Source organism: Pleurodeles waltl, chromosome 2_2, assembly GCF_031143425.1.
Source record: "Pleurodeles waltl isolate 20211129_DDA chromosome 2_2, aPleWal1.hap1.20221129, whole genome shotgun sequence".
NCBI lineage: Eukaryota > Metazoa > Chordata > Amphibia > Caudata > Salamandridae > Pleurodeles > Pleurodeles waltl.
This window is the reverse complement of record NC_090439.1, coordinates 1,168,595,475-1,168,620,838: the sequence shown is the minus strand read 5'-3', so window position 1 is coordinate 1,168,620,838 and position 25,364 is coordinate 1,168,595,475. Positions and strand designations below refer to the sequence as shown.

Below are 25,364 nucleotides of genomic sequence, written 5' to 3'. Positions count from 1 at the left end.
AAGTCGTCCCTTCTCTGGTGCTGACAGGTGTAGGTGCTCCCTTTCCTGGTGCTAGGACAGGTTTAGGGCTCCCTTGTCTGATGCCAGAACAGTTTTAAGTGCTTAATTCTCTACTGGAAGGGCAAATGTGAGTCCTTCCTTCTCTAGGGATAGGATCGGTTTAAGTGATCCCTTCTAGTGTAGATGCACATCCTCCCTTCTCGATGGCAGGGCAAATGTAAGCCCTCTTTTCTCTGGTGCCGGGGCAGTTGTAAGTCCCCCTTCTTTGGTGCTAGGACAGGTGTAAAAACTTTCATGTAGGGTGCCAGGGCAGGTGGAAGTGCTCCCATCTCAAACCTTAGAGGATCTCACCGGGGGAATTAACCCTTACAAGATCTCAACCGGTAATGAAGCAGGGACAGAGGATTGGAAGATCTCACCCATGAATGGAGCAGGGATCAAACCTTAGAGGATCTCATCCATGGATACAGCAGGAATCAACACTCACAAGATTGCAACCAGTAGTAAATTAAGAATCAATTATAAGGCAATCCCTCATAGAGATAAAGTAGGGATACTGTCTTAGAAGATCCCATCCAAGAACACAGCAGGAGTCAAGCCTTAGAAGATCTCAACCCTTAGAGGATCTCACCCAGGATTAGAGCAGTGATCAACCCTTTGAGGATCTCACCCAGGGATAGAGAAGGAATAAACTCTTACGAGATATCAACCAGTAATGAAGCAGGAGGAGAAGATTGGAGGATCTCACCCAGGGATAGAGCAGGGATCAACCCTTAGAGGATCTCACCCAGGGTTAGAGCAGGAATGAACTCTTACAAACTCTTTCCCAGTACTGAGGCAGAAGATTAGAGGATCTCACCCACGAACAGAGCAAGAATTCTTCAAAAATTCTAAAGCAGGGACAGAACATGGGTCAAGCCTTAGAAGAGGGATCAGTCCTTCCAAGATTTAAGCCAGTAATAAAGCAGGGTCAGGGGATTGCAGGATCTCTCCCAGGGTTTCAGCAGTGATCCTCATTTAGAAACCCTCACATGGGGACAGAGAAGTTATTGAAGTCTTTGAGAATCTCACCGAGGGACAGAGGAGGAAGAAAGTCATCGAGCATTTATCCAGGTCTGACCCAGAACTGACGCTTCTTTCCAAAAGCCACCCTGTGCCTCTTCTGCACCAACACTGGGCTCAAATCCTAAATGTTTGGGAGACGCATTGGTTCTGACCAAAAGTTATCCTGAATTGTTTGACATCCAGGAATAGCTGCAGTGAGGCTGAAGGTGTGGGGGTCTGGGGGCTCCACGCTGTGAATGATTTGTGATGGGGCAATACATCATCTATTAGCAATTGCAAATAACCAAGGGAAGACTCGTGAACACCAGGGCCAGTCGCAGCATGGCCACCAAAACACAACACGCAAGAAGACCCCAAGAAGACCCCGACCTACTGCAATGGAGTAAGTGGTGCCTGCAGCGAGGAGCCTCTGCCAGACACACCTCAGGTCTGAAGTACTGTCAACAAATGGGAGGGAGAATGTATAGGCACACTTATATGATTTAAGTTTTAGGGGAATGGAACTTATCACACCATGTACAGATTGGGATGAGGTGTCTGATAGGAAACACAGAGTGAGTGATAAAGACCTGAGGATTTAAACCAGAGGACGGCATAGCTATGAGTTGCTTCTGATTTGTCCCCCAACACCCTGTAAGATAGTGTGCATACATAAAACTTTAAACGCCATTTTATCATTTAAGCACTCTTGTTACAGCCCTTAATTTCCCATGAAACACCAGAAGGAAAGGATGGCTAATTCTGACATAATCTGAGGCTGTGCTGCCCCAAACTGTTCAATGCTGTGAGAATGGGGGCAGATTTTGGGTGAAGCACAGACGTGGCAGAAGCGGGAACCATGGTACTCACCTTCCGTGGTCAAGTTCCTGGAAGCATTGCCGAACTTATTGAAGATATACTCCACGAAGAAGTTGGGTGAGGGCAGGGGGGTGAAGCAGCTCCCCTTCAGCACATGCTTAATGATCAGGCCGGATACCAGGCTGACGGCTTCATGGTTGGCACTCTCACCTACGAGTCCAGCCTCCTCCAGCAGCTGGTGAGAGGTGATGCAGTTCTGGGGGTGACAGCGACATTGTTACATCAGTGGCCATTCCATACTCCCTACATAGCAAGAGGACACCCCATGACCTGGCATCCACAAACTGACACCCCACGACCTACCATCTACATGCCAGCACTGAGTGTGGTAATGGGTGGTGGCACCTGGCACTGCATCAGCAACTGGTCGCCAGAGGCAGGTGTAGTGCCTGGGCCAGTGTCAGTATTTGTAAAGTGGCACTGGCATGTTTTGGATGCCATTCAACTGTGGTTGGCAGTATTTTTATAACTTATTTTGTTGGCCATGCTGTGATTGTCAGTAGTCCCCAAAAATATGCTGGGACAGCCATGCTGTGGTTGGCTTTTTTCAGCTAACTCACTTATGTGGGGATGGTGTGCTGAAAAAGGCGACCTAGAGAGTGTCAGCCAGAGAGCGAGACAGAGAGTCAAAGAGAGACTGAAAGAGAGAGACACAGGGCGTGATTGCAACTTTGGCGAGGGGGTTAATCCGGTATCCCGTCCACTGTATTACTTGTTCCATAGGATATAATGGACTCGTAATACGGCGGGCGGGATATCCATCACATTTGGGACGGATAAACCTCCTCCGCCAAAGTTGTAACCAGGCCCGCAGTGAGTTGCAGGAAGTGAGAGAGATGTGTAGGCTGTAACAGACAGAACCAGAGAAGAAGAGACATCGAGAGCTAGAAACCCCTGCAGGATGCTGACCCCTCCTGCACTATTACCCCGCACACCTCATTTCTGTCCTTCATTACATGCCTGTGACTGCCATCTCATGGGGTTTATGATGGCCTTTGATTGCTTCCAGAAGCTCCGCCTGGTGGGCTGTGATAGTTCCTAGCTGTACCGTCCCACTCGGTTTCATCTACCCTTGTTAGGTGCTGGACCCACCTGCTCTGTTACCCCACACACCTCAGATCTGTACTGCCCCTGGTACTTGCCCCTCTCCTCTGTCTGGTTGGGTTTATAAGGTTCTTAGATAGCTCCTAGAAGCCGCATTGCGTGGTCTTGGATGTGTTCCACCCTCTTTCATTGGCCACTGCTGGATACTGGACCACCTGCCCTGTTACCCCTCACACCTCAGGTCCTGCCCCCCCGGTATTTGCCCCTCACCTCTGTCTGGTTGGGTTTATAATGTTCTTAGATTGCTCCTAGAAGCCACATCACGTGGTCTTGGATGTGTTCCACCCTCTTTCATTGGCCACTGCTGGATACTGGACCACCTGCCCTGTTACCCCTCACACCTCAGGTTCTGCCCCCCTCCCCGTACTTGCCCCTCACCTCTGTCTGGTTGGGTTTATAATGTTCTTAGATTGCTCCTAGAAGCCACATCACGTGGTCCTGGATGTGTTCCACCCTCTTTCATTGGCTAATGCTGTGTACTGGACCACCTGCCCTGTTACCCCTCACACCTCAGGTTCTGCCCCCCCGTACTTGCTCCTCACCTCTGTCTGGTTGGGTTTATAATGTTCTTAGATTGCTCCTAGAAGCCACATCACGTGGTCCTGGATGTGTTCCACCCTCTTTCATTGGCCAATGCTGTATACTGGACCACCTGCCCTGTTACCCCTCACACCTCAGGTTCTGCCCCCCCCGTACTTGCCCCTCAGCTCTGTCTGGTTGGGTTTATAATGTTCTTAGATTGCTCCTAGAAGCCACATCACGTGGTCCTGGATGTGTTCCACCCTCTTTCATTGGCCAATGCTGTATACCGGACCACCTGCCCTGTTACCCCTCACACCTCAGGTTCTGCCCCTCCTCCCCTGTACTTGCCCCTCACCTGTGTCTGGTTGGGTTTATAATGCCCTTCGATGCCTTCTAGAAGTTCCATCACGTGGTCCTCGAGGGGTTCCTCACCGTGCTCTTCCTCCATCTTGGCGGTGGCATTGGCCCAGGTGCCATTCTTCACGGCCAGGCAGGTGGCGCTTGGGTCAGTCAGGTAGAGCACCACACCCGGGACCACCCTGAAGAAATCTGACACAGTCAGGTTGGCATTACCGGAGTCGTCTTTGCCCACAAACTGGAAGACGTGCCGGGCTGTGATGCACTGAAGACACAAGAAGAGACAATGGTCAAGCAACAAGGTACATCTCCGAAGGACGTCATCGATGTGCGCCTCACAGCACACGTTGAGCATCATAATCCTCTGAGAACAAGACAACTTTTCCAGTAGGTATCAGTGCACAACATTGTGCATCCTGCTTGACATTTGCAAAGCACGTGCACCCCCTTTGACATGTGGGCCAGTCGCCTTCAAACATTTTCATGCTGAGTCATCCCTTGAGACATGAGTATGAGCCCTGATTTCCATTCCACGGGGGACATGGACTGCTAAGGTGCTTATCTGCACAGTATGTTAGGTATTTCTTTGGGTTAAATCCGAGGTGACAGAACAAACATGCTATTCGGTGGTGCGTGCCCACCCCCTCCACACATTACCGGATCCCAATGCAGACTGCACGCTTCCCGCACACGCAGCGCAGGGAATCCATCTTTTCTGTGGGGTCACCCAGTATTTTTGCTTTTCCTGGATTCTAGGCGGTCTAGATGCTCCACTTTTCTTGGGTCGCCTCTTCCCCACCTAACAACACTATGGTTGAGCCATATTTACAATACGGCGCACCATGGCCGTCGCTAGGACAATAGCGCCAACATTCTTGATGCTACTGTAGTGATTTGCTGCGTCAAAAATGTTGTCGCTAGTGCAGCGAAGCACAGGGAGGCCTATTGATTAAAATGGGTGTGTCATTTTAACGCCTGCACTGAGCAGCCGTTAAAAATGACAGACAAAATGGCGCAGTGAAATGTAAATTTCACTGCGCCTCCCCGCGTCGGAGTGCCCTCTTGCATACATTATGCCTGGTGCAGGCACACTGTGGCGCAAGGGTTACAAAGTGGAGCAATGCACGCATTGACGCAGGAGAAAGGCATCCTTGACGCTGCCCTACCATTAAAAAAATGACGCTAGAACGGCACAAGGTGGCGCTAGAGGATTGTAAATATGCCCCTATATTTTTGCTGGCTTTAGAAGTCTGTGCACGTTAACCCTGCCAACTAGTGGTAAAGTTCCTGTGTGTCCCCCTTGGATCATGGTCGGAGTGGCATATTCCTAACTGGTACATTTAATTTACAGTTAAGTGCCTAGTATATGGTACAAAACGTACCCAGGCCTGAAGCGTCACCAGTGGACTGCAGCACCTACGGTACCAACCACTACAATGACAGTGTAAAACATGGCATCAGGCCTACCCGGGGTAGCCTGACTGTGGCCTCCACTCAGACTCTCTCTTCTGCCTTTCGGGTGGCTGTCTCTTGAGCCTGTCACCTCTACCTGCCCTCAGACTGTCTCTTCTGCCTTTCAGGTGGCTGTCTCTTGAGCCTGTCACCTCTACCTGCCCTCAGACTGTCTCTTCTACCTTTCAGGTGGCTGTCTCTTGAGCCTGTCACCTCTACCTGCCCTCAGACTCTCTCTTCTACCTTTCAGGTGGCTGTCTCTTGGAGCCTGTCACCTTTACCTGCCCTCAGACTCTCTCTTCTGCCTTTCAGGTGGCTGTCTCTTGGAGCCTGTCACCTGCAGCTGCCCTCAGACTCTCTCACTCTGGTATCATCGAAGCCTCTCTGCTGGCTCTCAGGGATGTCACGACCGCCTGCTCTCAAGCTCTCTCTTCTGACTCTCAGGTGGCATCAAGGCTCCTCTGTTAGCTCTCAGAGCCTGTCACCACCGCCTGCTCTCAAGCTCTCTCTTCTGTCTCTGGTATCATCAAGGCCTCTCTGCTGGCCCCCAGAGTTGTCACCACCGCCTGCTCTCAAGCTCTCCCTTCTGACTCTCAGCTATCCTTCAGGCAATACACAGACTTCGAGCCTTGCTCTCTGCCGTGATCTTGCGGACACACAATAACACACACTCCCGCGTGTGCAGTTTCTGTGTGTGCTACATTCTGCTGGCTGACACAGCATGGCTGATGTTTTCAGAGATGGTGCCTCTTTTCACAGCCTTTGGGCACACCTTTGGATATGGGGGCGAGTGAAGCAAGGAATCCCCCCTCCCCCACTAAGGGAGAGTGGCACCAAGCAAACAAAGCAGGTCATCGGGACCCTCCCCAGGAGAGCTCTCTTGTCTTCCATCGAGGCATGCATCCTTTCCATGTGTATGCACTCTAGCGCTGCGACACTCTCGGAGTAGCTCCGGGTAGTACAAGTTCAATCATTCATTTTATGTCCAGGAACAAAGGTTTAACACTAGTAATAGTTAACACAATTAATTTTATTATGTCTATATAAAACAAACTTAACCTTCACAAACCTTATAAATTCAAAAGTTATAGTTATAACTTAAAGTTATAATTTTCGCCCCACACAAAACTTACTAAAGCGTGCCACCTCCGTGCACGGTGCTGTCAACTTGCTAGCCAGACTAAAGTTTAAGTGACAACATAGGTGAAACCTGGGTGTTGCGGGAGCAAGCATTGCTCCTGCCCTGCGTGAGCAGCTGTTTGTGCTTGCTCCCACCGGGGGGAGCAATCTGGGTTTCTCTGCTCTCAAAAGCGCCAGCAGGGAAATAAAAGCCTGCACCCCCCAGCGGTAACATTTTCAAAGCTCGCGCCGGGTGGGAGCAGTCCTGCTTTCCCTGCCAGCGCTCCTGCGGGCAAGGAAACCACTCAAATGTCGGCCTGGGGGATGGGGTCCCTGGGGCCCAATAGCGGCTCAAGGGGATGCGGCCCCCGGGGACTATACAGGCTAAGGGAGAGGGCCCCGTGTCCCTCCCCTGTTATTTAAAGTAGTGGGGCTTAAAGATGGGGACCCTGGGGCCATAATCAGCCTAGAGAGAGGAGTTGCGCACCTCCAGTTATTTTTCAATTTTGGCCCCGGGGGATGGGTTCTCCTGGGGCCCCGATGAGGCTCAGGGGGGGCAAGCTGCACCCTCCCACACCTCTGTTTTACACGGTGGTCCCCGGCGCTTATTTCATATTGTATACGCCCTGCACCTGCAGGAGTTCAGTGGCATTACATTCTCTTTTCTGTATTTTCAACCCCATCCCCATCACACAAGGGCTAAAGGTGCAGGGTATCCCTACCCTGCCCCCTATGGCTCTTGTATTTTTTTAACTCAGGGCAGGGGATCAAGGGTCTGATTTAGATCTTGGCAAAATTGGCCTCGTAGGATAATCTGTCTGCCAACTAGGCAATCCGCCCGCTCTATTTAGATGCTGATGGGCCTATAGAAGGTCTGTTGTCGACCCCCATCACTGCCAGAATCTTACACCTGTGTCAACTGCGCCATAGGCAAAAGCGGCTAGCGTGAGACCAAAGCCAGTTTTTCCACCGGACCAATCACAATGTGCCTTCCCACCTACGTAAATGTGGTGGGTAAACCTCCGCACCTGAGTTGGCGAATAGAAAGGCACATAATCTCGACACATGGGTATTTTTTTCAACTTCCCTTTACATCATGAACCCAATCACACTGTGTGCGATGTGACACTGTCTGTGATGTGGCACTGTCTATGATGTGAAACTATCTGTGATGTGTGTGTGATGTGACATTGTGTTGTGGCACTTTCTGAGATGTGACATTGTCTGTGATGTGACACTGTCTGTGGTGTATCAATGATGTAACGTGTTGTGACACTCTGAGATGTGACACTGTCTGTGGTGTATCTATGATGTAACATTGTGTTGTGACACTCTGAGATGTGACACTGTGTTGTGACAACGTCTGTGATATGAGGTGGCCTGTGATGTGGTGATGGTGTGACACTGCCTGAGATGTGACGCTGTCTGTAGGGGTGCTGCCATCAGTACTGCCCATTCTGTATCAGTTAGTTCCCTACCAAGTGTCATGTCCCTTTGCCCCTTAGTCCTGTGATGAGGATGCACAGAGTTTGAGCAGCTCTCTGCACGCAGGAGGTTCGGCCTTTGTGCCCTCTCCTTGTGTCAGTAGAAGTTGCATTAAGTTAGATGTTGGGGGTTGACATATCTCCTCATTCTGCGTCAAATGCGCCACTTTGTGAGGGCGCTGTACGTCATGGACTGACCCACCGTTGTACCAAACTTTTTCCTAACATCAACAGATGGACGAAAGGTGTCATTGTTGTATATGTCACTCAGCATCATCATCCCTCCTGTGGTCCATACATAACTGCGTTTCAAGTTGAACACTTTTGGAAAGTGTGGTAGGCACACTAAGGGGCTCTCTGGCGCATGCGCTGTTTCTCTACCCGTGCTTCAGGTAAATCTCTGGCGCATGCGCTGTTCTTCCACCCGTGCTTCAGGTACATCATTGACGCATGCACCGTTCTTCCACCCGTGCTTCAGGTACATCATTGACGCATGCACCGTTCTTCCACCCGTGCTTCAGGTACATCATTGACGCATGCACCGTTCTTCCACCCATGCTTCAGGTACATCATTGACACATGCACCGTTCCTCTACCCGTGCTTCAGGTACATCATTGACGCATGCACCGTTCTTCCACCCATGCTTCAGGTACATCATTGACACATGCACTGTTCCTCCACCTCTGCTTCAGGTACATCATTGATGCATGCGCTGTTTCTCCACCCATGCACCAGGTACATCTCTGGTGCATGCGCCGTTCCTGCACACTGTGCTTCAGGTACATCTCTAATGCATGCGCCGTTCCTCCACCCGTGCTTCAGATACATCTCTAATGTATGTGCCGTTCCTCCACCTGTGCTTCAGGTACATCTCTGGTGCATGCGTTCTTTCTCTACCAGTGCTTCAGGTACATCTCTGGTGCATGCGTCCTTTCTCTACCAGTGCTCCAGGTACATTTCTGGTGCTCCTTTCTCTACTCAAGCTTCAGGTACATCTCTGGTGCATGTGATGTTCCTCCACCCATGCTTCAGGTACATCTCTGATGCATGCGTCCTTTCTCTACCAGTGCTTCAGGTACATCTCTGGTGCATGCGTCCTTTTTCTAACAGTGCTTCAGGTACATGTCTGGTGCATGCGTCCTTTCTCTACCAGTGCTTCAGGTACATCTCTGGTGCATGCGTCCTTTCTCTACCAGTGCTTCAGGTACATCTCTGGTGCTCCTTTCTCTACTCGAGCTTCAGGTACATCTCTGGTGCATGTGATGTTCCTCCACCCATGCTTCAGGTACATCTCTGATGCATGCGTCCTTTCTCTACCAGTGCTTCAGGTACATCTCTGATGCATGCGTCCTTTCTCTACCAGTGCTTCAGGTACATCTCTGGTGCATGCGTCCTTTTTCTACCCGTGCTTCAGGTACATCTCTGGTGCATGCGCCCTTTCTCTACTCGAGCTTCAGGTACATCTCTGGTGCAAGTGATGTTCCTCCACCCGTGCTTCAGGTACATCTCTGGTGCATGTGACGTTCCTCCACCCGTGCTTCAGGTACATCTCTGGTGCAAGCGTTGTTCCTCCACCCATGCTTCAGGTACATCTCTGGTGCATGTGATGTTCCTCCCCCCATGCTTCAGGTACATCATTTACGCATGCACTGTTCCTCCACCCATGCATCAGGTACATCTCTGGTGCATGCGCCTTTCTTGCACCCGTGCTCCAGTACATCTCTGATGCATGTGACGTTTCTCCACCCGTGATTCAGGTACATCTCTGATGCATGTGATGTTTCTCCACCCGTGCTTCAGTACATCTCTGATGCATGTGATGTTTCTCCACCCGTGCTTCAGGTACATCTCTGGTGCATGTGATGTTTCGCCACCCGTGATTCAGGTACATTTCCGGCGCAAGTGCCGTTCCTCCACCCGTGGTTCAGGTACATCTCTGGTGCATGTGCCGTTTCTCCACCTGTGCTTCAGGTACATCTCTGGTGCAAGCGCCGTTCCTCCACCTGTGCTTCAGGTACATCTCTGGCCCATGCTTCAGGTACATCTCTGGTACATGCACTGTTCCTCCACCCATGCTTCAGGTACATCTCTGGTGCATGTGCCGTTTCTCCACCCATGCTTCAGTACATCTCTGATGCATGTGACGTTCCTTCACCCGTGCTTCAGGTACATCTCTGATGCATGTGATGTTTCTCCACCCATGCTTCAGTACATCTCTGATGCATGTGATGTTTCTCCACCCGTGCTTCAGGTACATCTCTGGTGCATGTGATGTTTTGCCACCCGTGCTTCAGGTACATCTCTGGTGCATGTGATGTTTCTCCACCCATGCTTCAGTACATCTCTGATGCATGTGATGTTTCTCCACCCGTGCTTCAGGTACATCTCTGGTGCATGTGATGTTTTGCCACCCGTGCTTCAGGTACATCTCTGGTGCATGTGCCGTTTCTCCACCCGTGCTTCAGGTACATCTCTGGTGCAAGCGTCGTTCCTCCACCCGTGCTTCCTGTACATCTCTGGCCCATGCTTCAGGTACATCTCTGGTACATGCACTGTTCCTCCATCCATGCTTCAGGTACATCTCTGGTGCATGTGCCGTTCCTCCACCCGTGCTTCAGGTACATCTCTGGTGCATGTGCCCTTTCTCTACCCGTGCTTCATGTACATCTCTGGTGCAAGCGCTGTTCCTCCACCCGTGCTTCAGGTACATCTCTGGTGCATGTGCCGTTCCTCAGCCCGTGCTTCAGGTACATCTCTGGTGCATGTGCCGTTCCTCAGCCCGTGCTTCAGGTACATCAGTGTTGCATGCACCATTTCTCCATCCTTGCTTCAGGTACATCTCTGGCGCATGTGCCGTTTCTCCACCCATGCTTCAGGTACATCTCTGGTGCATGTGCCGTTCCTCAGCCCGTGCTTCAGGTACATCAGTGTTGCATGCGCCATTTCTCCATCCTTGCTTCAGGTACATCTCTGGCGCATGCGCGTTTCTCTACCGTGCTTCTGACACACCGAAGCCCGCAGTACCTGGCTGTAATGTACCACCCCGCAGTACACTGTGGGACAGTCTAGTTGTGGTCAAATGCATACATGCAGGTTTAGTTTGATCCTGCGCACCGTGCGCATGGGCATGGCTAAGGTTTTCAGTTGCGAGCCTGCATGTAAACCAAGCACTGTCTCTGTGAGTCATTCCATATGTCAGCCCTCATGCCACGAGGCCCGACCATACACTGGCGTTCTTCCTAAACTATAGTGCACTGGTAGTCAGAGACCACCACCACAAATCTCAGATCTCAAGGGGAGGGCTGGGAGGGAAGGGTTGCAGGGAGAGGGGGGAAGGGGGCTGGCAGGGAATAAAAAAAAATAAAAAAAATAACATCTCTTTCCGTCGCGGCCGCCACCTCGATCCTCTTCTGGTGTCCCAGCATTCACTGGGACACCATCACAGGCTCCCCAGCAATCCTGGTGCTGCTTTCAAGCAAAAGCTAGCATGAAAGCAGCGCCAGGATTGGTTTGAGCGGCAGTGACCTCCGCTCAGACACAGCCCTGGGGTCTGTGCAGTTTCTCCAGCCCGGCTGTTAAACGCAGCTGGTCAGGAGAAACCTAAGTGCGCATGTGTGTTTGGTCAGCCTCAGAGAGCCGGCCAAACACACTTGTGCACTTAGTGAACTGTCCCCTCCTCCCACGTCCCGTGGCCCAGCCCCGCCACTCCCTGCACTGTTGTGACAGACACAGAAAACTAAAACGATCGAAAACTATTGTTTTATTTTTCTGCTTCTGGCAAAGCCAGTGGGGCGATTTCCTTCGCCATAGCGAAGGACCCGCCCCATCTGGCAGTGTGAGGCTGCCCCCCATCACTCCCTACACTCCAGCAGTGCTTTCATTGGGATGAGAAAGGTGGGGAACTGAGCGTGGACAAAGAAACATACCTGCGAGGCCTTTCCAGGCCATGTGGCAATTAAGGGTTGGCTCTGAATGTGTAAACTAAAATGCCACCTTCATAAAGTATGCCACCCACAGGACTGCCAAGTTCCCCACGTCCAAGCATGATGTGCTGCTCTAGTCCAGGTTTTTCCTTTGAATTCTGGGACTTGCAGTTTTATTTATTTCATTATAAAACGGGACTTTAAGTTCAAGAATTCAAAGGAAAAAAACCTGGACTGGAGCAGCCCATCACACACGGACCTGGGAAACTTGGCAGACATGCACGAAACGAGTACTTGAGGGCTTCTGGGAGCTCTCTGTTACTGCATTCAGATATATAGCACAACCAACATGTATAACCAAAATAAGCCAGAGCTATTGGTTTTGCCAGTTCTTGTTAGCTCCAGATGTCTGGGTGAATACAGGTTTGCGTGAGTACTACTGACAGGGCACGACTGAGAGCTCGAAGCTGAGACTGACCTCTGGGCGAGTTTCTGACAGTGGCTCATATATTTGTTCAGACTACATGTACTTGTCTTCCCCCTCACAACACTTCCGTCTGCGGTCCTTCTCTTTGTTACACACGTACACCAGTTTATCCCCCACATCGCTCTAAACTTTGTTATACACGTATGCCAGTTTATCCCCTACATCTCTCTGAACTTTGTTACACACGTATGCCAATTTACCCCCCCCCCCCCCCCACATCGCTCTGAACTTTGTTACACACGTACGGCAGTTTATCCCCCACATCGCTCTGAACTTTGTTACACACGTACGCCAGTTTATACCCCACATCGCTCTGAACTTTGATACACACCTATGCCAGTGTATCCCCCACATCGCTCTGAACTTTGTTACACACGTATGCCAGTTTACCCCCCACATCGCTCTGAACTTTGTTACACACGTAAGCCAGTTTATCCCCCACGTCGCTCTGAACTTTGTTACACACGCACATCGCTCTGAACTTTGTTACACACGTACGCCAGTTTACCCCCACATCGCTCTGAAATCCTCCATATCCAAAGCTCACACTTTCACACAAGTGCAGCTGGCACATAGTGACCATCCCTCTGTGCATTCTGCAGAGAGGCCAAGAAATGGATGTGCATGAACACCTTTATGAGCCTCTGTCAGTAACTCACACAGAGTTCTGTGTCAGCTTCGAGCTCTCAGTCGTGCCCTGTCATGAGTACTCACATAAACCTGCATTCACCCAGACATCTGGAGGTTACTCAGTTCACAATACACACCACAAGTGATACAATGCATGACAAAATCTAGAGAAACACACGATCTAGTAAGAGGCAAATGCTCTCAGTGTGGAGAGCAGAATTAACTAAAACAGGAAATGTAACAGGGGCTGCTTCGTGGCAAGGTAGGGCTTTTACAGTCAATCTTTTGAAGTCCATCAATATTTTCCTTGTTAAGGAGGTGTTTGTACGGCAGGGAGTGACTCGCTTTCAAGTCAGTCTTTAGGTCTTGCCTTCTAGACAGCGCATGCGCTGTCTGTTGTGAGACGTATTGTTAGCTTACAATGGGCTTAGAGACCGTCCACTGCTTGCCATTAGTTGGTTTCATTGTCACTCTCTTTTGCTTGTTTACCTGTGAGCTTTCCTTCTTATTGCATCTGTCCCTCCTCTGCAGCATGGACACATTACATGTGTTCTTCCACTGCTCTCATTTTTCAGGCACTACTTTTTAGGGGCGAGCGCACGCAAGCGCTCTGGACCATGTTGTAACCTCTCTGTGGGCTTCTAACCACATCCATGTCACGCCCGTCACTTTCATTAGTTTGTGGGCCTGCCTTTTAATCGATTGATTCCATTTGTGAAAGGCATGCATACGTCATGCCTTTTCCGGTGTCAGCCCTCCTCCAGCGCACCAGTAAACTACTGAAAACATATGAGGGTTCCATGTTTTCAGCTGGTTTCTGGACTACTTTATCTTTTCATTTCCTGCGCAGTGTGATCTTGCTGGGCAGAAGTCGAGCGCTTTGCATGATATCAACCCTGTTACATGGATAATTGCACTTTTGCCGGTAACATGAATATTTGCACTTTTGCCAACAAGTTTCACTGCGAGCGAACTTCTGTTTCCTTTTCTGTGTCTCTTTCACGCTCATGGTGACCATAGGCTCGCTTGTGTGAAGCTGTTTTACTTTTCATTATTACTTTATGTGGCAAGAAAAGTCCAGTTAGGAGTTTACAGCGCTAATAGCTCTATCGCGAGCAAACGCCAGACCCGTTGCATTGCAAATGCTTGTTTCTTTTTGCTTAAGCGCTCCATGAGAGTGCATGTGTTTTCCAGCTGCCTTCCTAGTGTGCTTCTCTTCCCCCTCTGACCTCCGTGTTTCCCTTATTCTCTCTTCCCCTTGTGTTTCTCTCCATTTCCTCCCATTGCTCTCACTTATTTACGTTTCCTGCCCCCATTCTCCACAGAGCTCTCTCTCCCCATTAGTTTGCTTCCCTCCCTGGGCCCTCTGTGTTGCTTCATCCCGTCCGCGCCCTCTGTGTTGCTTCTGCCCCACTTCCACCACCTCCATCCGCTGTGATTTGTCGCCCTCCATATTGCCTCTGCTTCCACCCCCAGGCTCCACCTTTCTGTCTCTCGTCTGTGTTTCTCCGTTTGCACAGGATCTGCGCTGCCTGGATGCAAATGACCTGCACAACTTTTGAATCAACTTCACCAGGGAAGGAAAACTGCAAGTCCACTTCTGTAGGTGTGGCAGGGCACCCAGGGGGTCTGGCCCTCAGCTTTCTTTCACTGATGTGCCGGACCCACCAACCACCAGCTGTGACTCCGCCCTCTCGAAGACGCTGCAGAGGAGCTTAAATTTGACTCCCAGAACTCCACAATTTTACCACATCACAATTTTAAGGTCTCCCCTATGAGAAAAAATGTGGCCGTCTGTAGGCAAAAGCCTTTTGTGGACTATGTTGCTTTAAGCGGTATAAATGAGGTGGGAGGGTGTGTATAAAAGGGGCGTGACCTAACTAGGGGTGTGGCTTAAAGCACGTTGAATACAGTCCAGTGCTTCACGCCAGTGGTTTCCAGCCTTTTGACTTCTGTGGACCCCCACTTTATGATTACTGGAACCCGGGGACCCCCCAATGGCTCATTATTGGGGTACGGGGACCCCGACTAAGTCATCATTGTAAGCTGGGGACCTAACTGTTAATATTATTTAATTTTCTCAGCTGTCGCGGACCCCCTGAGGATGCTTCGCAGACCCCCAGGGGTCCCCGCACCACAGGTTGGGAACCACTGCTTTACACAGCATGCGCCTGTCCTGCGTTTATATTCTTTTTTTGTGAGTTTTCTGCTATTTCATCCAGACATATCACACAACAATAATCCAATGCCTAAAATAGGCCAGTCCTATTGGTTTTCTGAGTGCTCGTTAGCAGTCTGATATAAATGAATTTGTAGAGATAAGTAGAACTGGTGATTAGAAACGCTACATATGGGACCATCAGTACGTGTGCACTGGATAGAGGCCAAGGACTGGATGTGCATGTATGCTGAACACTGCTATCTCCCACTGACCCACACTGCCTTCAGTCTCAGCTCCAGAGCTCTCAGTCGTGCCCAGTTATGAACACTCTCCTGGAACTCGCCCGGAACTCGCCCGTAACTCGCCCGGAACTCGCCCGGAACTCGCCCGGAACTCTGAATGCGACTCAGCTCACATGTCCCGTGCAGTAGTTCAGACTTTTAGAGCCCAGACCTCTTCGCTTTGCCAATACTTAGTAAAGTCAATTCAAATTCCAGAACAAAATTGCACAAAACCAAAGAGAATTTACAAGTGTTAACAAATTTAGGCCCAGATTCTCAAACGTTTAGCGTCGGGTTAGCATTACTTTTCTAATTCTAAACACCAACGCTAAACTTTTTTCGGGATTCATGTACCAACGCAAATTGGTATTTGCATTTGTTTGTATGGCAAGGTAACGCAAAGTAGCGCACAACACTTCTTTGCATTACTTTACGCCAAGTGGGCATTACATGGGTGGTAAATGGGAGTACCAGTGCTACACGTATGCTTTTTGGCGCGAAACCCTAGTCTGAAACATCAGTTTAGCTTAGCACCAAAAATGAAAGCCTCTGAAAGGCAGGCGTTAAACAAGAAATGTTTTCATTCCTTCCTGCTTTTGTAAAGCACACATACAAAGCAGGAACACATTTCCACTTGTCTAGACATGGTGTTTTGTACAGAAGGGCTAACCTTTGTGCACAAAGCCTATGGTAGACTCACGCACACACCCGTAGCGCTAGGCGGCTGAAATCAGCGCTAGAGAGAGGAAGAAGACATCCATATCTATGTGAATATAGCGCTCTCTTGCTCTCCAGCTCACGCAGCGCTGCGTTGGGTGGCAGGTTTCAGAATCTGGGCCCCAGTCTCTCCTTATGTAAAATGCAATGAATATTCGGCAACACTTCAATAGGTCCCAAAGGCCACACCTAATGTCTTTGCCAATGCTTGTTAAGTACTTCCGACTCACTCCACTTAAAGCTAGGAGGGGGAACTGTCCCCGCCTCATCCCCCCACATTCGCGTGGTCTGCGGGTGAGTGCCCCCCTCCCTCACCCCTAAGTGCCTCCAGCGCTTATACAGCAGTGACACTATGTGGTTGTCTGGGGTTCCTGCCGGCTCACGCCCTCTCCACCACTGTTCGTGGTTTCAGGCTGAGTGTGCCCCCCACGTCCAAAAATACAACGTGCTCTGTCGGTGCTGTGCCTTCGGGGGTCTCACTGACTTTATCACACTCTTACACACGCACGCACACACAAACACAGACACACACGTGTACACACACAGAGAGCTACAGACACACACGTGTACACACACACAGAGCTACACCCACCCGCAGGTACACCCGACCACATACACACACACACCCCACACACCCACATACGTGTACACACACACCGAACCACATACACAGACACACCCACCCCTCCCCCCACACACACGCAACCCCCCACCCCCACACACACACTTTACACACTGCAGAAGCACGAGGAGTGATCAGGTACTGGTGTGTACAGTGTCTTTCACTGTCTTGACCAGACTCTTTCATACACACACACACTCGCGCGCGCAGAGCTACACCCAACCACACACACCCACACACACCTCACACACTCACACATACGTGTACACACACACATCCCCCCACACACACACACATTTTACACACTTCACAAGCACAAAGGGTGAACACCTACTGATGTGTACAGTGTCTTTCAGTGACTTGTGTGAGAACACCTCGACCCCACTGCGGTACACATCCACTCTGCACAGATATTACGCACAAACTAGAGAGTCACTGTGTGCAGCCATTACAAGCTGATATCACACAGACACTCTACATAGATATTACACACATAACTTATACAAAGGAATTGCAGGTAAACCATTCAAACTCAGGCGTATGCCACAGTCACTGCACACAAACATTACACAAATAACCTATGAAAAGAGTCACTGCATGCAGACATTACAAGCAGATATTACACAGACACGGTAACTGTAAACACATATTACATACACTATAAAGAGAGTCCCTGCGCGCAGACAGACACAAGCATTCTACACAAATATTGCACAAATAAACTATAAAAAGGTTCACTGTGTACATACATTACAGGCAGATATTACACTGACAAAGACACTCTACACAAATATTACACAAATAAACTATAAAAAGGTTCACTGCGTACATACATTACAGGCAGATATTACACAGACAAAGACACTCTACACAAATATTACACAAATAAACTATAAAAAGATTCACTGCGTACATAAATTAGAGTCAGATATTACACAGACAAAGACACTACGCGGATATTACACAAATACCCTAGGAGTTCCTGCGTACATACATCAAGGCAGATATTACACAAAGACACTCTAAACATATCACACAAATGAACTATATACAGAGTTCCTGCGTACATACATCACAGGCAGATATTACACAGACAAATAAACGTTACACAGATATTACACAAATACACTAAGAGAGTTCCTGCGCGCATATATTACAGGCAGATATTACACAGACAAAGACGCTCTACACAGATATTACACAAACACACTAAGAGAGTTTCTGCGTACATACATTACAGGCAGATATTACACAGACAAAGACACTCTACACTGATATTACACAAATACACTGAGAGTTCCTGCGCGCATATATTACAGGCAGATATTAGACAAAGACGCTCTATACAGATATTACACAAATACACTGAGAGTTCCTGCGCGCATATATTACAGGCAGATATTACACAGACAAAGACACTCTACGCTGATATTACACAAATACATTGAGAGTTCCTGCGCGCATATATTACAGGCAGATATTACACAGACAAAGACGCTCTACACAGATATTTCACAAATACACTAAGAGAGTTTCTGCGTACATACATTACAGGCAGATATTACACAGACAAAGACACTCTACACAGATATTACACAAATACACTGAGAGTTCCTGCGCGCATATATTACAGGCAGATATTACGCAGACAAAGACACTCCACACAGACGTTACACAAATAAACTAGAAAGAGAGTTCCTGCGTACATACATTAAAGGCAGATATTACACAGGCAAAACACTCCACACAAATATTACACAAATACACTGAGAGTTCCTGCGTACATACATTACAGGCAGATATTACACAAAGACACTCTACACAGATATTACACAAATAAATAATAAAATGATTCACTGGGTACATACATTACAGGTAGATATTACACAGACACTACACAAATATTACACAAATAAACGATAAAAAGGTTCACTGCGTACATATATTACAGGCAGATATTACACAGACAAAGACACTCTATACAAATATTACACAAATAAACTATAAAAAGGTTCACTGTGTACATACATTACAGGCAGATATTACACAGACAAAGACACTCTACACAGATATTACACAAATAAACTATAAAGAGAGTTGCTGCGTACATACATTAAAGGCACATATTACACAGGCAAAACAATCCACACAGATAATACACAAGTACACTGAGAGTTCCTGCGTACATACATTACAGGCAGATATTACACAGACAAAGACACTCCACACAGATGTTACACAAATAAACTAGAAAGAGAGTTTCTGCGTACATACATTACAGGCAGATATTACACAGACAAAGACACTCTACACAGATATTACACAAATACACTGAGAGTTCCTGCGTGCATATATTACAGGCAGATATTACACAGACAAAGACGCTCTACACAGATATTACACAAATAAACTAGAAAGAGAGTTTCTGCGTACATACATTACAGGCAGATATTACACAGACAAAGACGCTCTACACAGATATTACACAAATACACTGAGAGTTCCTGCGTACATACATTACAGGCAGATATTACACAGACAAAGACACGCTACACAGCTATTACACAAATACACTGAGAGTTCCTGCGTGCATATATTACAGGCAGATATTACACAGACAAAGACGCTCTACACAGATATTACACAAATAAACTAGAAAGAGAGTTTCTGCTTACATACATTACAGGCAGATATTACACAGACAAAGACACTCTACACAGATATTACACAAATACACTGAGAGTTCCTGCGTACATACATTGCAGGCAGATATTACACAGACAAAGACACGCTACACAGCTATTACACAAATACACTGAGAGTTCCTGCGTGCACATATTACAGGCAGATATTAAACAGACAAAGACACTCCACACAGATGTTACACAAATAAACTAGAAAGAGAGTTTCTGCGTACATACATTAAAGGCAGATATTACACAGACAAAGACACTCTACATAGATATTACACAAATACACTGAGAGTTCCTGCGTGCATATATTACAGGCAGATATTACACAGACAAAGACACTGTACACAGATATTACACAAATAAACTAGATAGAGAGTTGCTGCGTACATACATTACAGGCAGATATTACACAGACAAAGACACTTCACACAGATTTCACACAAATAAACTATATAGGTAGACATTACTGGCAGATATTACAGGCAGACATTACTGGCAGATATTACAGACAGATATTACAGGCAGACATTACAGGCAGATATTACACCGACAAAGACACTGTACACAGATATTTCACAAATGCACTGAGAGTTCCTGCGTACATACATTACAGGCAGATATTACACAGACAAAGACACTCCACACGGATATTACACAAATAAACTATATAGGTAGACATTACTGGCAGATATTACAGGCAGACATTACTGGCAGATATTACAGGCAGACATTACTGGCAGATATTACAGACAGATATTACAGGCAGACATTACTGGCGGATATTACAGACAGATATTACAGGCAGACATTACTGGCAGATATTACAGACAGATATTACAGGCAGACATTACTGGCAGATATTATACAGACACTCTACAAAGATAATACATAAATAAACTATTCAGAGACATTGCACGCAGGTGAACCGATAGTCTATTACAGGCATACATTGCAGGCACATCTCGCACAGGACACAAATATTACTCAAATGACCTATGCAGATAGTCATTACACACAGACATTGCAGGCAGATATTACACAGACACAGGCCCATCTCCTGAGCCCCAGCTCCTGTACACAATCTCCTGAGCCCCAGCCTGAGTACACAGCTCATGTACACAGCTCCTGTACACCATCTCCTGAGCCCCAGCCTGAGTACACAGCTCATGTACACAGCTCCTGTACACCATCTCCTGAGCCCCAGCCTGAGTACACAGCTCATGCACACAGCTCATGTACACAGCTCCTGTACACCATCTCCTGTGCCCCAGCTCATGTACACAGCTCCTGTACACCATCTCCTGAGCCCTGGCTCATGCACACAGCTCATGTACACAGCTCGCGTACACCTTCTCCTGAGCCCCAGCTCATGCACACAGCTCCTGTACACCATCTCCTGAACCCTGGCTCATGCACACAGCTACCGTACACCATCTCCTGAGCCCCAGTCTGAGTACACAGCTCCTGCACACCATCTCCTGAGCCCTGGCTCATGCACACAGCTCATGTACACAGCTCGCGTACACCAGCTCCTGAGCCCCGGCTCATGCACACAGCTCCTGTACACAATCTTCTGAGCCCCAGTTCCTGTACACAGCTCATGTACACAGTTCCTGTACACCATCTCCTGAGCCCTGGCTCATGCACACAGCTCATGTACACAGCTCCTGTACACAATCTCCTGAGCCCCAGCTCATGCACACAGTTCCTGTACACCATCTCCTGAGCCCCAGCTCATGTACACAGCTCCTGAGCCCCAGCTAATGTACACAGCTCATGTACACAGTTCCTGTACACCTTCTCCTGAGCCCCAGCTCATGTACACAGCTCATGTACACAGTTCCTGTACACAATCTCCTGAGCCCCAGCTCCTGTACACAGCTCATGTACACAGTTCCTGTACACCACCTCCTGAGCCCCAGCTCATGTACACAGCTCCCGTACACCTTCTCCTGAGTCCCAGCTCACGTACACAGCTCATGTACACAGTTCCTGTATACCATCTCCTGAGCCCCAGCTCATGTACACCACCTCCTGAGCCCCAGCTCATGTACACAGCTCATGTACACCATCTCCTGAGCTCCAGTTCATGTACACAGCTCCTGAGCCCCAGCTCATGTACACAGCTCACGTACACCATCTCCTGAGCCCTGGCTCATGCACACAGCTCATGTACACCATCTCCTGAGCCCCAGCTCATGTACACAGCTCGTGAGCCCAAGCTCATGTACACAGCTCACGTACACCATCTCCTGAGCCCTGGCTCATGCACACAGTTCCCGTACACCATATCTTGAGCCCCAGCTTCTGTACACAGCTCATGTACACAGCTCCTGTACACCACCTCCTGAGCCCCAGCTTATGTACACAGCTCCCGTACACCATCTCCTGAGCTCTGGCTCAGGCACACAGCTCATGTACACAGTTCCTGTACACCATCTCCTGAGCCCCAGCTTCTGTACACAGCTCTTGTACACAGCTCCTGTAAACCATCTCCTGAGCCACAGCTCATGTACACAGCTCATGGACACAGCTCACGTACACCATCTCCTGAGCCCCAGCTCATGTACACAGCTCATGCACACAGCTCCTGTACACCATCTCCTGAGCCCCAGCTCCAGTACACAGCTCATGTACACAGCTCCTGTACACCATCTCCTCAGCCCCAGCTCCTGTACACAGCTCATGTACACAGCTCCTGTACACAGCTCCTGAGCCCCAGCCCCTGTGCACAGCTCATGCACACAGCACCTGTACACCATCTCCTGAGACCTAGCTCCTGTACACAGCTCCGGTACACCATCCCCTGAGCCCTAGCTCATGTGCACAGCTCCTGTACACCATCTCCTGAGCCCCAGCTCCTGTACACAGCTCATGTATACAGCTTCTGTACACCATCTCCTGAGCCCCAGCTCAATGTACACAGCTCCTGTACACCATCTCCTGAGCCCCAGCTCATGTACACAGTTCCTGTACACCGTCTCCTGAGCCCCAGCTCATGTACACAGCTCATGTACTCCGTCTCCTGAGCCCCAGCTCATGTACACAGCTCCCGTACACCATCTCCTGAGCCCCATCTCATGTACACAGTTCCTGTACACCATCTCCTGAGCCCCAGCTCATGTACACCATCTCCTGAGCCCCAGCTCCTGTACACAGCTCATGGACACAGCTCCTGTACACCATCTCCTGAGCCCCAGCTCATGTACACAGTTCCTGTACACCATCTTCTGAGCACTGGCTCATGCATACAGCCCCTGTACACAGCTCCTGTACACCATCTCCTGAACCCCAGCTCATGTACACAGCTCCTGTACACAATCTTCAGAGCACTGGCTCATGCACACAGCTCATGTACACAGCTCCTGTGCACAATCTCCTGAGCCCCAGCCTGAGTACACAGCTCACGTACACCATCTCCTGAGCCCCAGCTCATGAACACAGCTCATGGACACAGCTCCTGCACGTTATTGCTTTGCTGCTGGCCATGGTGCCCCACGTCTCTGTCTTGATTCTGTTACCCCTGTATATATTGCCCTGTCCACGGTGTGGCCATCTCCAGGCTCTTGAGCTGCCACTCTCTCACTGTCCCCTGGTTTTGGCCCCAGGACCCCTCAGCCTGTGCCCCTCACCCCCCTCTGGTCTGTCGCCCATTGGGGGGGCTTTCTGTGTCCTGGTGTAAGCTTCCCTGGTCGGCTCCCGGTGGCGCCCCTCCTCCCTGTCCTTGGATGAGGAGCCCAGCTAGCCCCCTACGGTGGTCCCCCAGGACTCCTCTGTCAGTCTGTGCCGTGGCACCCCCCTGGACTGTGCCTAATACCCTGGGATAGGAGGCCCTGTCTTCTGGTGTGGCCCTCCCAGGGCTCGTTCGTCAGTGCCCCTCACACCCCTGGTCTGTGGTTCTTGCCCTTGGCTGGGGTGCCCTGTCTTCTGGCGTGGCCCTCCCAGGGCTCCTCAGTCAGTGACCCTCACACTCCTGGTCTGTGGCTCCTGCCCTTGGCTGGGGTGCCCTGTCTTCTGGTGTGGCCCTCGCAGGGCTCCTCAGTCAGTGACCCTCACACTCCTGGTCTGTGGCTCCTGCCCTTGGCTGGGGTGCCCTGTCTTCTGGTGTGGCCCTCGCAGGGCTCCTCAGTCAGTGACCCTCACACTCCTGGTCTGTGGCTCCTGCCCTTGGCTGGGGTGCCCTGTCTTCTGGTGTGGCCCTCGTAGGGCTTCAGACAGTGCCCATCACACCCCTGGTCTGTGGTTCTTGCCCGTGGCTGGGGTGCCCTGTCCTCTGGTGTGGCCCTCGCAGGGCTCCTCGGTCAGTGCCCCTCACACCCCTGGTCTGTGGCTCTTGTCCAGGGATGGGGTGCCCTGTCCTCTGGTGTGGGCCTCCCAGGGCTCCTCGGTCAGTGCCCCTCACACCCCTGGTGTGTGGTTCTTGCCCTTGGCTGGGGTGCCCTGTCCTCTTGTGTGACCCTCCCAGGGCTCCTCGGTCAGTGCCCCTCACACCCCTGGTCTGTGGCTCTTGCCCTTGGCTGGGGTGCCCTGCCTCTGGTGTGGCCCTCCCAGGGCTCCTGGGTCAGTGCCCCTCACACTCCTGGTCTGTGGCTCCTGCCCTTGGCTGGGGTGCCCTGCCTCTTGTCCCCCTGTGTGCACACCACCTCCTCCTCTCGCGGGTTGGACGTCCCTCTCCAGGCAGCCACCGCTCCCTGTGGACTCTGCCCCCCTCCCGGCCCAGGGCTGCCAGCAGAACCTGCACCTTGCCCTCCCCGGCCCCCCGCCCGGCTCCCTTTTGCTCCCGGCGCCTCGGGAGGCTGGAGAGCCCGGTCCCTACCTTTCCACACGGCTCCTCGGCGCACTGCACACGGCTCTCCAAGACGCTTAAAAAGGCGCCCACGCCGCCGCTGTCCAAGAAGCCTTCTTCTGGCGCCAAAAGTGCCACCACCTGCTCGTAGACGTCGTGTTCCGAGGCCCTGCGGCCTAGCTGCCCCTGGCAGACCACCAGGCCGAGGAGCAGCAGGGCAGGGGGCAGCAGCTGGCTCAGGAGGGGCATGCTGAGGTCTCAGGTGGCTTCCCAAAGGCTACTCTTCCTCCTGGTGCCTTGGGTCCTGGTGTGGGGTGTCCAGCTGACTGTGGTGAACTGGTGGCTCAGGGTGGAGGCTCTTCACTTCCTGCCCGCCTCGCCCCTCATTGGCTGGGGCACAGATTGAGTCAGGTTAACCATTGAGGGAGCCAGGGCAGGAGGTGCAGATCCGCTCCCTGATAGAGTTGAGCAGGTATCTCCTGTGCCTGGGACACCCATCCCTCCTCGCCTCACATAAAGACACTGGTAACCCCTCCTGCTGCTGCGTAACAGGACCTGGGCCGGCTCTCCACCTGTCGGGCAGGTATTTTCAGTCAGCAGAAGGTGCCGGGGATGCTGGCTCTCTTCACAAGGGAGGTGTTCCGACCTGCTCCAGGGCCCGTCCTCTCCGGGCAAGGCTGAGAGGACCTGGCACGGGCACCTCACATCCACTCGGGTGCGCTCACAGCGCAGGAGGCCTAGTCTGAGAGCAGAGACACGGCTGGACGCGAAGTAGGGTGCCCTGTGGTGCACGTCTGGGGTAACTGGACAGAAACATGGGCACAGTGTGCTATGGAGAGCACAGGGGTAGAGGAGATTATCCGGACTGTCTGTAGGTGCAATACAAGGATCACCAGCCACAGGAGATGGGTCACAGTGTTCTGTGGAGCAGCACAGGGGTGACTGGCCACAAGAGATTAGCCAGAGTGTCTGTTGGAGCAGCGCTGGGGTGATTGGCCACAAGAGATTAGACAGAGTGTATGTTGGTGCAACACAAGGATCACCAGCCACAGGAGATGGGTCACAGTGTCCTGTGGAGCAGCACAGGGGTCACTGGCCACAT

At 50.4% G+C, this 25,364-nt stretch overlaps 1 protein-coding gene across 1 annotated transcript in view; it reads right to left on the bottom strand.

Moving 5' to 3' along the window:
• SLC39A4 (solute carrier family 39 member 4) overlaps positions 1-24,757 on the bottom strand; it is a 62,095-nt gene extending 37,338 nt beyond the window's left edge. The window contains exons 1-3 of the mRNA XM_069221148.1: positions 24,293-24,757; positions 3,905-4,171; positions 1,915-2,119 (exon numbers count right to left, since the gene is read on the bottom strand). Coding sequence (XP_069077249.1) covers positions 1,915-2,119; positions 3,905-4,171; positions 24,293-24,511 — 691 coding nt within the window. The 5' untranslated portion in view covers positions 24,512-24,757. The remainder of the gene's footprint in view (positions 1-1,914; positions 2,120-3,904; positions 4,172-24,292) is intronic.
• Between the last annotated feature and the right edge of the window lie 607 nt (positions 24,758-25,364).